This window comes from Gracilinanus agilis, chromosome 1 (genome assembly GCF_016433145.1).
Source record: "Gracilinanus agilis isolate LMUSP501 chromosome 1, AgileGrace, whole genome shotgun sequence".
Classification (NCBI taxonomy): domain Eukaryota; kingdom Metazoa; phylum Chordata; class Mammalia; order Didelphimorphia; family Didelphidae; genus Gracilinanus; species Gracilinanus agilis.
In genome coordinates, this window is record NC_058130.1 from 201271401 (window position 1) to 201284085 (window position 12685).

Below are 12685 nucleotides of genomic sequence, written 5' to 3' on the forward strand. Positions count from 1 at the left end.
AGCTGGGTAGCTCAGTGGATTGAGAGCCAGGCCTAGAGATGGGAGGTCCTAGGTTCAAATCTGGCCTCAGACACTTCCCAGCTGTGTGACCATGGGCAAGTCACTTGACCCCCATTGCCTAGTCCTTACCACTCTTCTGCCTTGGAGCTAATACACAGTATTGACTCCAAGATGGAAGGTAAGGGTTTAAAAAAAATTATAGACATCTCTCATCCCTGTACCTAAAATAATTAGAGGTCCATTAATATTTCTGCCTCCGTGCTCTCAAGTTCATCCTCATAGTCCCAGAGCAACTTGGCTCATAAGACTTAGAGTTATAAGGCTTTAAAGATTACATATATTTAGATCTGATAGGGAACTTAGAGATCCTAGTCCAGTGATGGCAAACCTCTTAGAGAATAAGTGCCCAAAATGCACCATCACACTGCATGTAAGCTGCCCCCTAACCCCAGACAAGGGAGGGAGGAGGCACTCCCATTGGGCTGCTGGGCAGAGGGGCGGGTGATATGAGGAATGTCCTCAGATGCATGGAGAGGGGGAAGAGATCAGCTCCCTCTGGCATGTGTGCTATAGGTTTACCAACACGGTCCTAGACCATACCCTTCATTTTACAGATGTGTATTCAGTGCTATCTTCAGTTAAGAGATCAATAAAAATCATTTTGTTTGTTTTGATACTCTGATCTATCGTGTCAGTGTTTTGGATGGCAAAATGTAATCCTTTGGCACTTTCCCAACTTTTGAAACTCTTGTCATTTGTGGGTTTCCATGAGTCTTCAATAAAAGTTGTATCCAATATTTTAAAAAGCCATTCAGAGCTGAAATAGTTAAATGTCAGGATTCGTTGATATTGACTATTTTGATTTACTTAGATAATTTATTTTACTAAGAGTCCTAACTGTTAGCCAGGCACATCAGCTAAATCAAGCCAAGCTGGATATTTCCTTTGAAGTTAAGTTACTTCTTACAGTAACACCCAGTGAATCATTTAAAGAATAACTCTGAAAGAAAGAATATACTTCATAATAAGAATATATTTTATTATGATCTGAAGAAAAGGTTAAGTTAGAAATCATGGACTTTAATCTCCCTTTCTGTCAGCTAGCTGCAGCCCTTACAACCCCAAAACCACAAGGCTTCTGCCATCGTCCTTACTACATCAAGGTTGACAACAACAGTTCGCAAATTAGCAGCTATAACATATCGCAAAGCATAAGTCACAAATTTGTAAATCTTCAGCTTCTTTGTTATTTTGAATTGTGTATATCACATCTTGTTAATGTACCATAATACCATAAACATCCTGGCAATGTCTCCCCTCTCTGTAAATTCTTGACAATGATACCCCCTATTGTAAATCCTGCCCCCCATAAATTGCTCTTTTTCACCTTAAAAAGAAGCTCTGTTCACTATTCGTTTGTTTCTGATCTAACTAAGAGATCAATGGCCATTGATCTAATATAACATCTGGACTTATATTAAATCAATTATGCTTGGAATATTATCTTTTCTAATCTTTTCCTTTATAGGCAAAGAAATTTATTTTTTTTTACAGAACCATTTTATGGAACACTGAAATAATTTATCCAAAGTAATAACAGCTAGTAAACAGAGTCAAGATTCAAACTCAGATCTTTTGGTTCCAAAACCAGTATTTTTTCTACTTTAGCAAGAGAACAGCCCTCTCCATCTGCCTTGTTTTTTGGAGGAAGAAAGTGGAGTTTTTTAGAGGATTTTATCAGTGTAACACAGGTTAGAGCCAGGAGTCAAACCCAAGTCTTCAAATTCCAAATACAGTGTTATTGTTGCTATTATTTCCCATCATGGTGCCTCTCAAAATGGCATGACTCTGGGGCAGCTATGTGGCTCAGTGGATTAATAGCCATATCCAGACACAGAAGGTCCTGGGTTCAAATCTGGCCTTACATTTCCTAGCTATGTGACCCTGGGCAAGTCACTTAAACCCCGTTGCCTAGCCTGTATTAGCTCTCCTACCTTAGAAGCAATACACAGAAGAAGCAATATACAGTATCAATTCTAGGACAGAAGGTAAGTATTGGGGGGGGGGGGGTTAATGGCATGCCTTTTAAACCCTCTCACTCCTAAAATTGTTCTTCTTTCTCATACCACCTAGTCTTTCATTTTCTTCCTTATTCTCCCTTAATCCCCTTGGAACCTTTGGTCAGTCCCTTTCATGGTTAGCCTTACTCTACTGAGAGCCCCATTAACTACATTTTCTGCCTGACACTATTAACACTGACCTCCTTAGAATGTAAGCTCCTTGCGAGCAGGGATTGTTTTTGCTTTGGCACATAGTAAGAGCCTAATAAATGCCTGTTGAGTGATTAGTTAGTGAATCCTTCATCCTGATAATGTCTATACCTGCCACCCAATGTGTTAGGAAGGGAGGGAAGGTTGCTTATTACTTGAAGCAAACAAAATGCCATTCACAGCCTGAAAGAAGAAAGGGGGTAATGCTGGGTGATAACATGTTATAAAGTCTTCGTCTTGTCCAGTATTTTTCCAAACCTCTGCTCATTCTGGGCTTTAGCCTTCCTGACACTACTCTTAAAGAACTGTGCCATCCTTTTGTGTTTCTCCTTGGTTCTGTGTCCCTGCTTCTATCTTTTGTCGCTGTTCCTTTGTAGAGAGCTTCCTGTGGTTTCTTTTAGAGGTCTCCTCTTTTTTCTGTATAATTGGGATCATTTGTGATTGTATTGTTAGAATTTCAGTTTTTAGACCTTCATATCCCTTTTGAGCTGTGTTCCCTTTTAAAATAAATAGTCCTGAAATGACGCCTCTCTTCCCTCTGAACTTTTGGAAATAATTCCTTCCTAAAGTCTAGGGCAGATGTCTGGCTGTGCCTAAGGTTTATCTGCCTTCTCCTTTCCAAATTTTAAGATGATATGGTCATCTTCTAAGATTCCAATCATTTCTATATCACCAAATAATTATTCATTGATTAAAATTAGAGGAATAATTCCCCTTACTATCTCCTCAACCTTCTGAGACAGAAAAATGGTTAGCAAGTCAAGAATTTATCAGAACAACATTTCTAGCAGACCTTCACAAGGTTGGAACTACTATATCTTGATTTTGTTTCATTTCATAATCTATCTTCAGAAGGCATCATCCATATACTCTCGTCAGCCAGGATATAAATAGTATACTCCCTATTTCCTCGGGTTGTTGTGGAGAAAAAAAAAAGGTACCTATAAAGCATTTAACAGTGTCTGGAACATACTAGGTGCTTAATATGTGCTTGTTATTTTTTTTAATATATTTCTTCTTTCTCTCTTCTTTTCTCTTCATCCACATGTCCTCCTCTCTATTCACACACTCCAGTTCATGAATTTTCCATATGTGTATATTTTTAATAGATATATGATGTTCCTCTTCCCCCTCTATTATATGAATCTCATTTTTACCATGTCTTAAGGCTACCTGTGAAACCATATTCATCTCCTCATGTTAAATTGTAGCTAGTTTCAAAACTCTAAAAATTTAAGGGATCACTAAATTAGGAAGTTATAAAATGAAAAGCATTACTTATCCCTCAGTCCATGACTTACCTATGTAAAATAAAGTACTTCCCCAGAGTTTTCTTTTTAACAGTTATTTTTATTCATGGACTCTCAGAAGTTAAGGGGGAACCAAGATCATTTCCCCTCTTGGAGACTCCTAGCCACAATTCATAACATAGAGAGAATTTTTGAATATACCTCTAATTTTTGCTTTTTGTTAACAGTTGATTTTTTTTACATTTTTTATAACAAGTACATGAATTATCTTTTTTAAACCCTTACTTTTTGTCTTAGAATCAATACTACCTATTGGGTTATAAGGGCTAGGCAATGGGGGTTAAGTGACTTGCTCAGGGTCACTTAGCTAGGAAGTATCTGAGGTCAAATATGAACCAGGACCTCTTATCTCTAGGCCTGGTTCTCAATCCATTGTGCCACCAACTACCCTACAAATGCATGAATTATTAAGAGAAAATGTAGTTTTCGTGCAATTTTAACAGTAAAATCTAGTGATATGGTTGGTGGCCCCACTTTTGTCCCTTTCACTCTCAATATAATCTGTTACCAGTGATATAACTTTCTAAGCTCAGTCTTTCAAGGACAGTACAGCTACCTCAAATGCAAAATTTTTATTTTTCACAGATATGTAGCACAGCCAATATTATCACCAGTTTTTTTTTCAGGTGGAATTTAAGCAATCCAGGACAGATTCTCTCTTTAGAAAAGCCAACCATTCTGGCTCTCTGCCTGGCAAATTATGTGAAAATTAAATATCTATTTTCATTGGACTCACCCAACTTTGATTCAGTGAGCCATTTATGTCAGTAGTTGAAATAATGCGATACCATTGTATCTATTCCAACTTTTTAAAGATAGTTTCCTAAAGTTATATAAGTATGGATATAAGTAATTAAATGATAACCTTTTGTTCTATAAAATAAAATGTGATACTCTTCGTTTTCTGGTAAGATCAAAGGGGCTTTTCACCTTTGACAAAAGAGGTAGAAAAAAGACCCTAAAAATGTCAGCTCTTTCAAAGTCAATATTTTAAAGGCATTTTAATACTGACACTGGCAATATCAACAAATATTTCTGATATTGAAGACTGGCACATTTTCAAGAAGGATGATATTAGAAAATTAGTTAGTTCTCTGCCTCTCAAGGTTTTTGCAAGCTCTCAACTCTATGCTGGGGCCATATTTTTATCCCTCAAAGTGGTCCATTTGCATAAAATTAAATGGCATTTTTAAGAGGTTAGGTATTTCCATAGTCCCTTGAGGACACTGTAGCAAGGAATAAAAGACAAAGCTGCTTTCCTGCCTCTCTACATTACTTGAGTTTACTTTCATACTGTTAAGGCATTTGCATTTCATTTCTTTCAAGCAGTATTGAGAAGGTATGAATTCTAAGCTGATAACCTACTTAGGAATCATTTCCACGTTAGAAAAGATGTCAAAGTGTCTCTAGAGAGTTTTGTTTGATTTTATTTTTTGCCTAAATACCATCCGGGTACCTTCTAGTATTATGGACAATTCTTGGAATCAAGTTATGGGTACTATCTGGGGCTTGGGAGGAAAACTATGTCCTAGAACCCTCTTGAATGAAATAGTGCCCTTAACTGGTTTTTATATCTCTAGAGTAGCATAACACATATACATGCTCACAAAAACTTGGTTCAGGTCCCACATCTGACACATCCCGACAATCTGACCCAATCTTCATTGGTAAGAGAGTTTGTTCACCTGGAGTTCTCCATACCAATGAAAGAATACAAAATTTTGGAACTGAAAGAACACAAAAACACAGTCACGAGGCACATTAGTCAGTCAAGCATTTAATAAGCTCCTACTAGGTGCCAGGCATTCTGCTAAGCACTGCAGAGATGATGAAAAGTAAAAGGTAGCCCCTACTCTCAGGGGGCTCAGTCTAATGGGAGACACCATGCAAATAACTAGGTACGAACAAGCTATATTTAGGATAAATTGGAGATAATGAACAGAAGGAAGGCAGTAGGATTAAGGGGGATTCGGAATGACTTCTTACAGATGTTAGGATTTTAGCTAGGACTTGAAGGAAGCCAAGAAATCTAGGAGGCAAAGATGTATGTTAGGTCTGCTTCTAAAATATACAGCAGCTAGGTGGCTCGGTGGATAGAGAGCCAGGCCTGGAGATAGGAGGTTCTGGGTTCAGATTTGGCCTCAGATGCTTCCTAGCTGTGTAACCCTGGGCAAATTACTTAATCCCTACTGCCTAGCCCATAACACTCTTCTGCCTTGGAACAAATATTTAGTGGTGATTCTAAGGCAGAAGGTAAGGATTTTAAAAATAAAATAAGATAAAATAAAATAAAATAAAATAAAAGACACAACATCGCAAAAATCTAAGTGAAGTTCTAAATTTTTACCACTCCCAGAATACCCCCAACATACTTTCTGGTTTCAAAGGATGACTGTAAAGTGCCACAAGACCACAAAATTCACATGGGAGCCTACATTGCATAAGTTACTGAGCATATACTTAAGTTTGTTACCAAAGTATCAAAATACTGATTGCATTGCTACCAAACCTACCTATAAGAGCCGTAATTATAATAATTTGTTTATTTTTTTAGCTAATAAAGCCATGACCTAAAGAATTTTTTTCCTTCTCTAATGATTATAAACGACAATTTAAATGAACTTTCAGTTCAATTCAGTATTATCTGATCTTCTAAGAAATTGCTTTTTTGTTTTTTTAGGGTCAAGTTGTGTTCAGAAATGGAGAGAGAATGGGAACCATCAAATTTACCCAGTTTCAAGGTAGGATTTCGATATTGACTCTTTCTAGTTTGTAATCTTCATGTTCATTTTTTATGAAAGAAAACTATTTCTACATAGGCTTCAAATGCAAAAGGATGTCAAATAAAATGAACCACATGGAACTATAGATAAAATCTGATAGTGTGGGGTTTTATCTTTGAAAATGAGAGTTTGGTTTATTCGGAATGCCGTACTACTTCATCAGGCCAGAAATTATTTTCTACCTTATTCCAACCATATAACTCTGTGGCAAACCTCCAGTACAATCTAGACTGCCCAAAATCAGTTGGCAAATTTATTACGTGGAACTATCCTATTCAGAGAGTGTGAACTGAACATCTTCTGTGTGTCAATAATTAAACCATTTATGTGTTGTCAAATATGAGGTGTCCAAAAGGTCTTAGTGCAGTTTTAAGCTTTTTTTGAATAATAACAAAAACTAGAGTAAGACTGTGTTCATCATTCTTGCTCAACGGGGTCTATGGAGGTATAAAAAAAATGGATAAATTGAATTTGAGTCCCAAACTTTACCATTTCCCTAACTGTGTGACCATCAATAAGTCATTTTGCTTTTGGAAGGCTCAGGTCTTTCATATGGCTTATTTTTTTGTCCAGGATTTTGTCAGTATAGGAAACTTCTAGTAAGGAAACAAAGCCTTCTACCAATTTAGATCAATAGCTGTTCTTCAACTTATAGTCTTGGAGAGATGCCCGAGTTACTTAAGAAGGTAAATGACTTGCCCAGGGTCACATTACTAATAAGTGTCAGAAGACTCCTCAAGTGTTCCTGGCATCAAGGATCACTTTCTATACATTACACTACACTGCCCTTCTTCATCTTCTGTAATTGGGATAATAATACTTGTATTGCACTATTGATTCCTGAGGGATATTGTACAGAAAGTGTGAGTGAAAGTTATTATAAATATACTGCTTTTATTCGCCTGCCCATCCACCTCTTTCTTTTAAAAAAATTACCTTCTATCTTAGAATTGACACTAAGCATCAATTCCCATGCAGAAGAACAGTAAGGACTAAGTGACTTGCCCAAGGTCACACAGCTAGAAAGTTCTGAGATCAAATATAAGCCCAGCACCTCCCATCTCCAGATCTGCTTTCTATCCCCTGAGCCACTTAGCTGCCCTCTACCTTTCTTCTTTATCTCCCATACCTAATATTATAGGGAGTGTGGATTTTAGGGGAAATGTTTTCCTAGGATTACTGCTCCCACTTTTTCATATAAGTTTGGAAATGGCAACCCCAGCTGCCAGCACAGCCTCCCCAGAGGCTTTAAAATATCAATCAGTCTCACAGTTGGAAACAGAACATTTTCCTTGGAGACCATGTTTGACACAAAGTAGAATGCAGCTTGTCCTTGAGAATGAAGACCAAGAGTTAAGGAAGTAAAAAACATCTCCTGCGTGTTAAGATACTGGCCGAGATAGGGAATAAATAGAAGTGTGAGACCATACTCCTGCCTCCTTCCTTCCTACTTCTAACTCAGTCTCCCACCTCCCCAGAGCTGTCACTTCAGCACTTAGCAGGAGTAAATTGTGGTAAGTATTGTGGAATAGACTTGCCTAAGGAGCAAAATAAACCTCAGACCTTTCTGTGGGAGGATCAATCAATCAGCCACAAGCATTTGTTAGCACCTACTACGTGTCAGCAAGTATCTACTAGCACCCACTCTGTGCTGTTCATTGTAGGAGGGCTGAGCTGAAGATAAAGCACAAAAAATGGAACCATCCCTACCCCCAAAGAGCTTATGTCCCAATGGGGGAAGATAACAAGTACATGCAAATATATATATGGGGCAGCTAAGTGGCTCAGTGAATTTAGAGCCAGACCTAGGACAGGAGATCATGGGTTCAAATCTGATCTCAGATACTTCCAATCTGCATGCCCAAGCTGGGCAAGTCATTTAACCTCCATTATCTAGCCCTTAACGCTCTTCTGCCTTGGAACCAATACAGAGTATTGGTTCTAAGACAGAAGGTAAGGGTTTTGTTTTGGTTTTTTTAAGTATACAGCATAAATGTAAAGTTAATAAACAGTGCCACCAAGGGGCAGGTTAGTGGCTCAGTTGATGGAAAGCTAGACCTGAAGACAAGAGGTCCTGGATTCAAATCTAGCCTCAGAAACTTCCTACTTGTATGATCCTCGACAAGCCACTTAACCCCAACTGCAAAACCCTTACCACTCTTTTGTCTTGGAACTGATACTTAGTATTGGTTCTAAGGCAGAAGGTAAGAGGTTGGATTTTTTTAACTAGTGCCTTCAGCTCTAGCTCTTTTTCCCTTGGACCAAAAAGTGCTTATACCTTTACTCTGAAACTTGAAAGGAAAGGAAATGTGTATAAGTATGATCTTCCGATCAATTTTCTTTGTGCTCTCTCCCCCTCTTATTCTATTTCCAACACACTGACATGGACAACTTTCCTAACTCAGCATTCCAAGCACTAGTAAATCAGAACTCAAATCTTCCCTTTTCCCTTCCTTCCAAGATTTTAGAAAATATAAGAGGAAAGGGAGAAAAATATGCAAGTAAATCCTTTAGCAATTCATTTTTTATTATTATATTTTTCTTTTCCAGATTACATGTAGATACAATTTTTAATAATTGTTTTCTGACATCTTTCAATCCATGTTCTTTCCCTCCTCTTGTCCTCTTCCCTCCCCAAGATGGCAGGTAATATGAAATAGATTTTACATGATTTATTATGCAATATGTATTTGTGATGTTGCTTATACAAGAAAAAGCCTCAAGAAAGTGCTTAACAGTTCTACTAATAGGCTATAAGTGCTTTGACATCAGGGTCTGCACATCCCTGGTGCTTTGCACAATACCTTGAGACTTAACAATTCAATAAGCATTTGGCAATTACCTACTATTACCCAGGCACTGTTGATATAAAGATGATAGCAAAGTGAGAACTTATATTGCATATAGTCTATGTTCATGCTCATTATTAGGAGAAATTCACATTAGTATGGAACTTTAAAGTTTATAAGCCCTTTCCTCATAACAACCCCCACGAAGTAGATAATGCAAGTTTTCTTGTGTTCACTTTACATATAAGGAAACTGAGGCTCAGATAAGTAAAGTAGGATGCACAAAGGCATGGGCTATTAAACATTGTAGAATGGATTTCGATCAAGCCTCCTGACTGAGCCTAGTGTAAAGAAATTGAATTAATAACACTTTTAGAGTTGAGTCTTCAAAAGTGAATTTTTCCTTCTATTTAACCTAAACATTTGCCATTCTTTGGTATTATCTAGCAGGAGCCAGAAAAGGAGCGAAAGATAAAGTAATGAGTGAATGATGGCCAACCAATGGGCCCTGGACTAGAAAACTCTCCTAGACGCCTGAAACATATGTTCAGCTGGCGATGGGGGGAGAACACAAGCAGCCAAACTGTGGAGGGTTATTGCTGAGTGATCGATTGCTTTGCCAAATGACCGTCTTAATTCTTTTGTTAAATCCACCAAAGGAGCCAAATGGGGACATTATCAGGTCTACTTTTTTCCCCACTGCATTAAGGACAAGATTGCATCATCTGCTTAGCGATTTGTCTGCTGATTAGCAGCACTCAATCATTAAAACAGAAAAGGAAATTAAATCAACCAAAGGATTTGACAGTTGTTGACCCACCAATTATGGTTGGATAGGATCTTAGTGTTCATCTAGTTCAGTCCCCTACTTCCTAGTCCTCGGTTTACTCAACTGTAAGATAAAGAATTTGGACTAGATAGCTTCTGGTGCCCCCTCTAGTTCTATATATATGATCTATGATCTATCATTTTACAGCCAAGGAAACTGAGGCTCAGAGGAATTATAACATAGATCTATCTACTTGATTGGTAGATCATTCCTTTCATGAATGGTTTGGACTGAAGGATTGTCAAGGTTCTTTCCAACTTTCAAATTCTGTGATTCTATACAATAATATGAAAGCCCCAAAGTCAGTTAGTGGATAGAGAGGGGACCCAATTCTGGGTCTATTTACTCCCAATCCAGCGCTCTATACCACGTTGGTGATTTAAATCCAAATCATTCATTTTTCTGTTAAATAGGTTTCTCTGCAATCACTCTATTTTTCTGAAGGGTTAAATTAAATTTTAGTCATTAATTAACAAGAGACAGATGAATGAAGTAAATAAAGGACCATCCTTGGAGTCAGGAAGACCTGACTTCAAGTTTTGCCTTTCATGTACAGTGTGATTATGGACAAGTTCCTTAACTTCTCAGTATTGCAGGCAATTGGGTCTCTAGGTGGCACATTGATTAAAACGCAGGGCTTAGAATCATAAAGACTCATCTTCTTGAGTTCAAATCCAGCCTCAGACACTTACTAGCCATGTGACCATCACTTAACCCTGATTGCCTCAGTTTCCACATCTTTAAAATGAGCTGGAGAAGGAAATGACAAACCACTCCAGTATCTTTGCCAAGAAAACTCCAAATGGGGTCATGAAGAGTTGGATGCAACTGAAAAACAACTGAACAGGAACAATTTTCAGGCAATGCCCTAACATTACAAGATTCGTTACAGTTGCTGATCTGCATTGGTAGAGAGAGTTGTTCACACTGGGAGTTCCCCACACCAATGAAAATGAGTCTGGAATCTCCCCACCCCTGTAATTAACACAACCAAAAACCACTGACCAATAATTGATATGGTGCTTTTTATCATATAGGAGCACTAGAAAAACCTAGATTTTTTTTGTTCACTTCTAGATATGCCTGTTCATGTTAAGTAGATCCAAGTGCTGTTATAAGAAAACCATAAAATTAAAGGAAATTACATCAACTTGCCTGAGTGACTTTTGAACTAGACTGTGCTAAATCTGGAGTTGCTCCCTTTCCCAAATCTTCTTAGCCTAAAGAGGTTTGCTTGTGCATCCTTCTATGGCAGATAACTGACAATAATGTCAACTCTGATGCTTTTACAGAGATATCGTTTAAGGCAAACCATCATTTATTTTCACAGTTGCTTATTTTTGCTTTTTTTTATTCCTTGAAAAGAATAAGAGGATTGGCAAAGATTTAAACTTTTAAAAGCTGATTGCCACCAAAATAATTTGTCACATTTCCAGTTCTCAAAATAGAGAAATTCTTGGAGAATGTTTCATACATTTTTTTAAAAATTATTTCCCTGTTGCATCTAGATTTTTATGCCAATTTGAAAGCTTTCGGGTTTTATTGGGATTTTTCCCAACCCTAGATGGTCAGTTTTACATGTGCCTGAGCAAATTTTAGCACTCTACTGAGACATTTCTGGATTTGTCTAGGCATGTTTTAAAGTGTGCTTGCAACATAATTATGATTGCTGCTATTCACTTCTGTGTTTGTCGTATTTTTGCTCACAAAGCCTAACTATGTCAACATGAAGACCTCAATACAGTACTGTTAATGCCTCAATAGAATACTGTTATCAAAATCAGTGAGGCAAGACAGTCAGACTGTGGGGGCCAGGGAGACAACAGCTGCTGACAATAGTTCTAATGAGGGCATCAGTTTATTCTTCCACTCTGAGGCTATCTACAAGCCAAATAGAAAGACAAAGAAGGGGTAGCTAGGTAGCATGGTAGCATGATAGTACAGTGGGTAGGGCATGGAGCCTAGAGATTGGAGGTCCTGAGTTCAAATCTGACATCGGACATTTCCTAGCTGTGTGACCCTGAGCAAGTCACTTAACTCCATTTGTCTATCCCTTACCATTCTTCTGTCTTGGAATCAGTACTTAATATCAATTCTAAAAAGGAAGAAAGACAAAGAAAGTGCAAGATTCTGGACAAGTGTTCTTAAACTGACCCTTATATTGAGACTAAACAATTTTGCTGGAAGGAGAGAGAATCAGATAATGAAGTAACACCTCATTATGGTCCACAGGGGCAGTATAGACTGGTTATCTGTATAGCTTTCCCTATATGTGTGTATTTATCTTTCTTGTATTAAATGTATCCCTGGAAAAGTCTTGTGCCTTAAGCTATGCTATACACTGCCTGAGGTCTTAGGCATAAGATCATCCTGTATGTACTCCAAAGATCAGCCTGTATATACCTTGACACATAGAGCTGTGTCTTTAGGAAATTTGTGTGGGAGAGGTTGATAGGGGGTGAGAGAAGGGGCAAGGTCTAGATTTATGATTTCATTGGTCAGGAAACTCCGTCTACCAATGCAGGTCAGCGGCTGTTCCACAAGCAAGAGTCTTGGAGAGTTGTTTAGTATATATTAGAAATAAGATTTGCATGATCCTGGGCAAGTCACTTAATCCCCATTGCCTAGCCCTTACCATTCTTCTGCCTTAGAACCAATACACAGTATTGATTCTAAGATGTAAGGTAAGATGGGGAAGAAGAAG

At 37.9% G+C, this 12685-nt stretch overlaps 1 protein-coding gene across 1 annotated transcript in view; it reads left to right on the plus strand.

Annotated features, from left to right (window-relative positions):
- The window catches only part of GABBR2 (gamma-aminobutyric acid type B receptor subunit 2), an 871636-nt gene that overhangs the window by 636901 nt on the left and 222050 nt on the right, over positions 1 to 12685 (plus strand). Inside the window, exon 8 of the mRNA XM_044678625.1 lies at positions 6261 to 6321. Within this exon, the coding sequence (XP_044534560.1) occupies positions 6261 to 6321 (61 nt within the window). The remainder of the gene's footprint in view (positions 1 to 6260; positions 6322 to 12685) is intronic.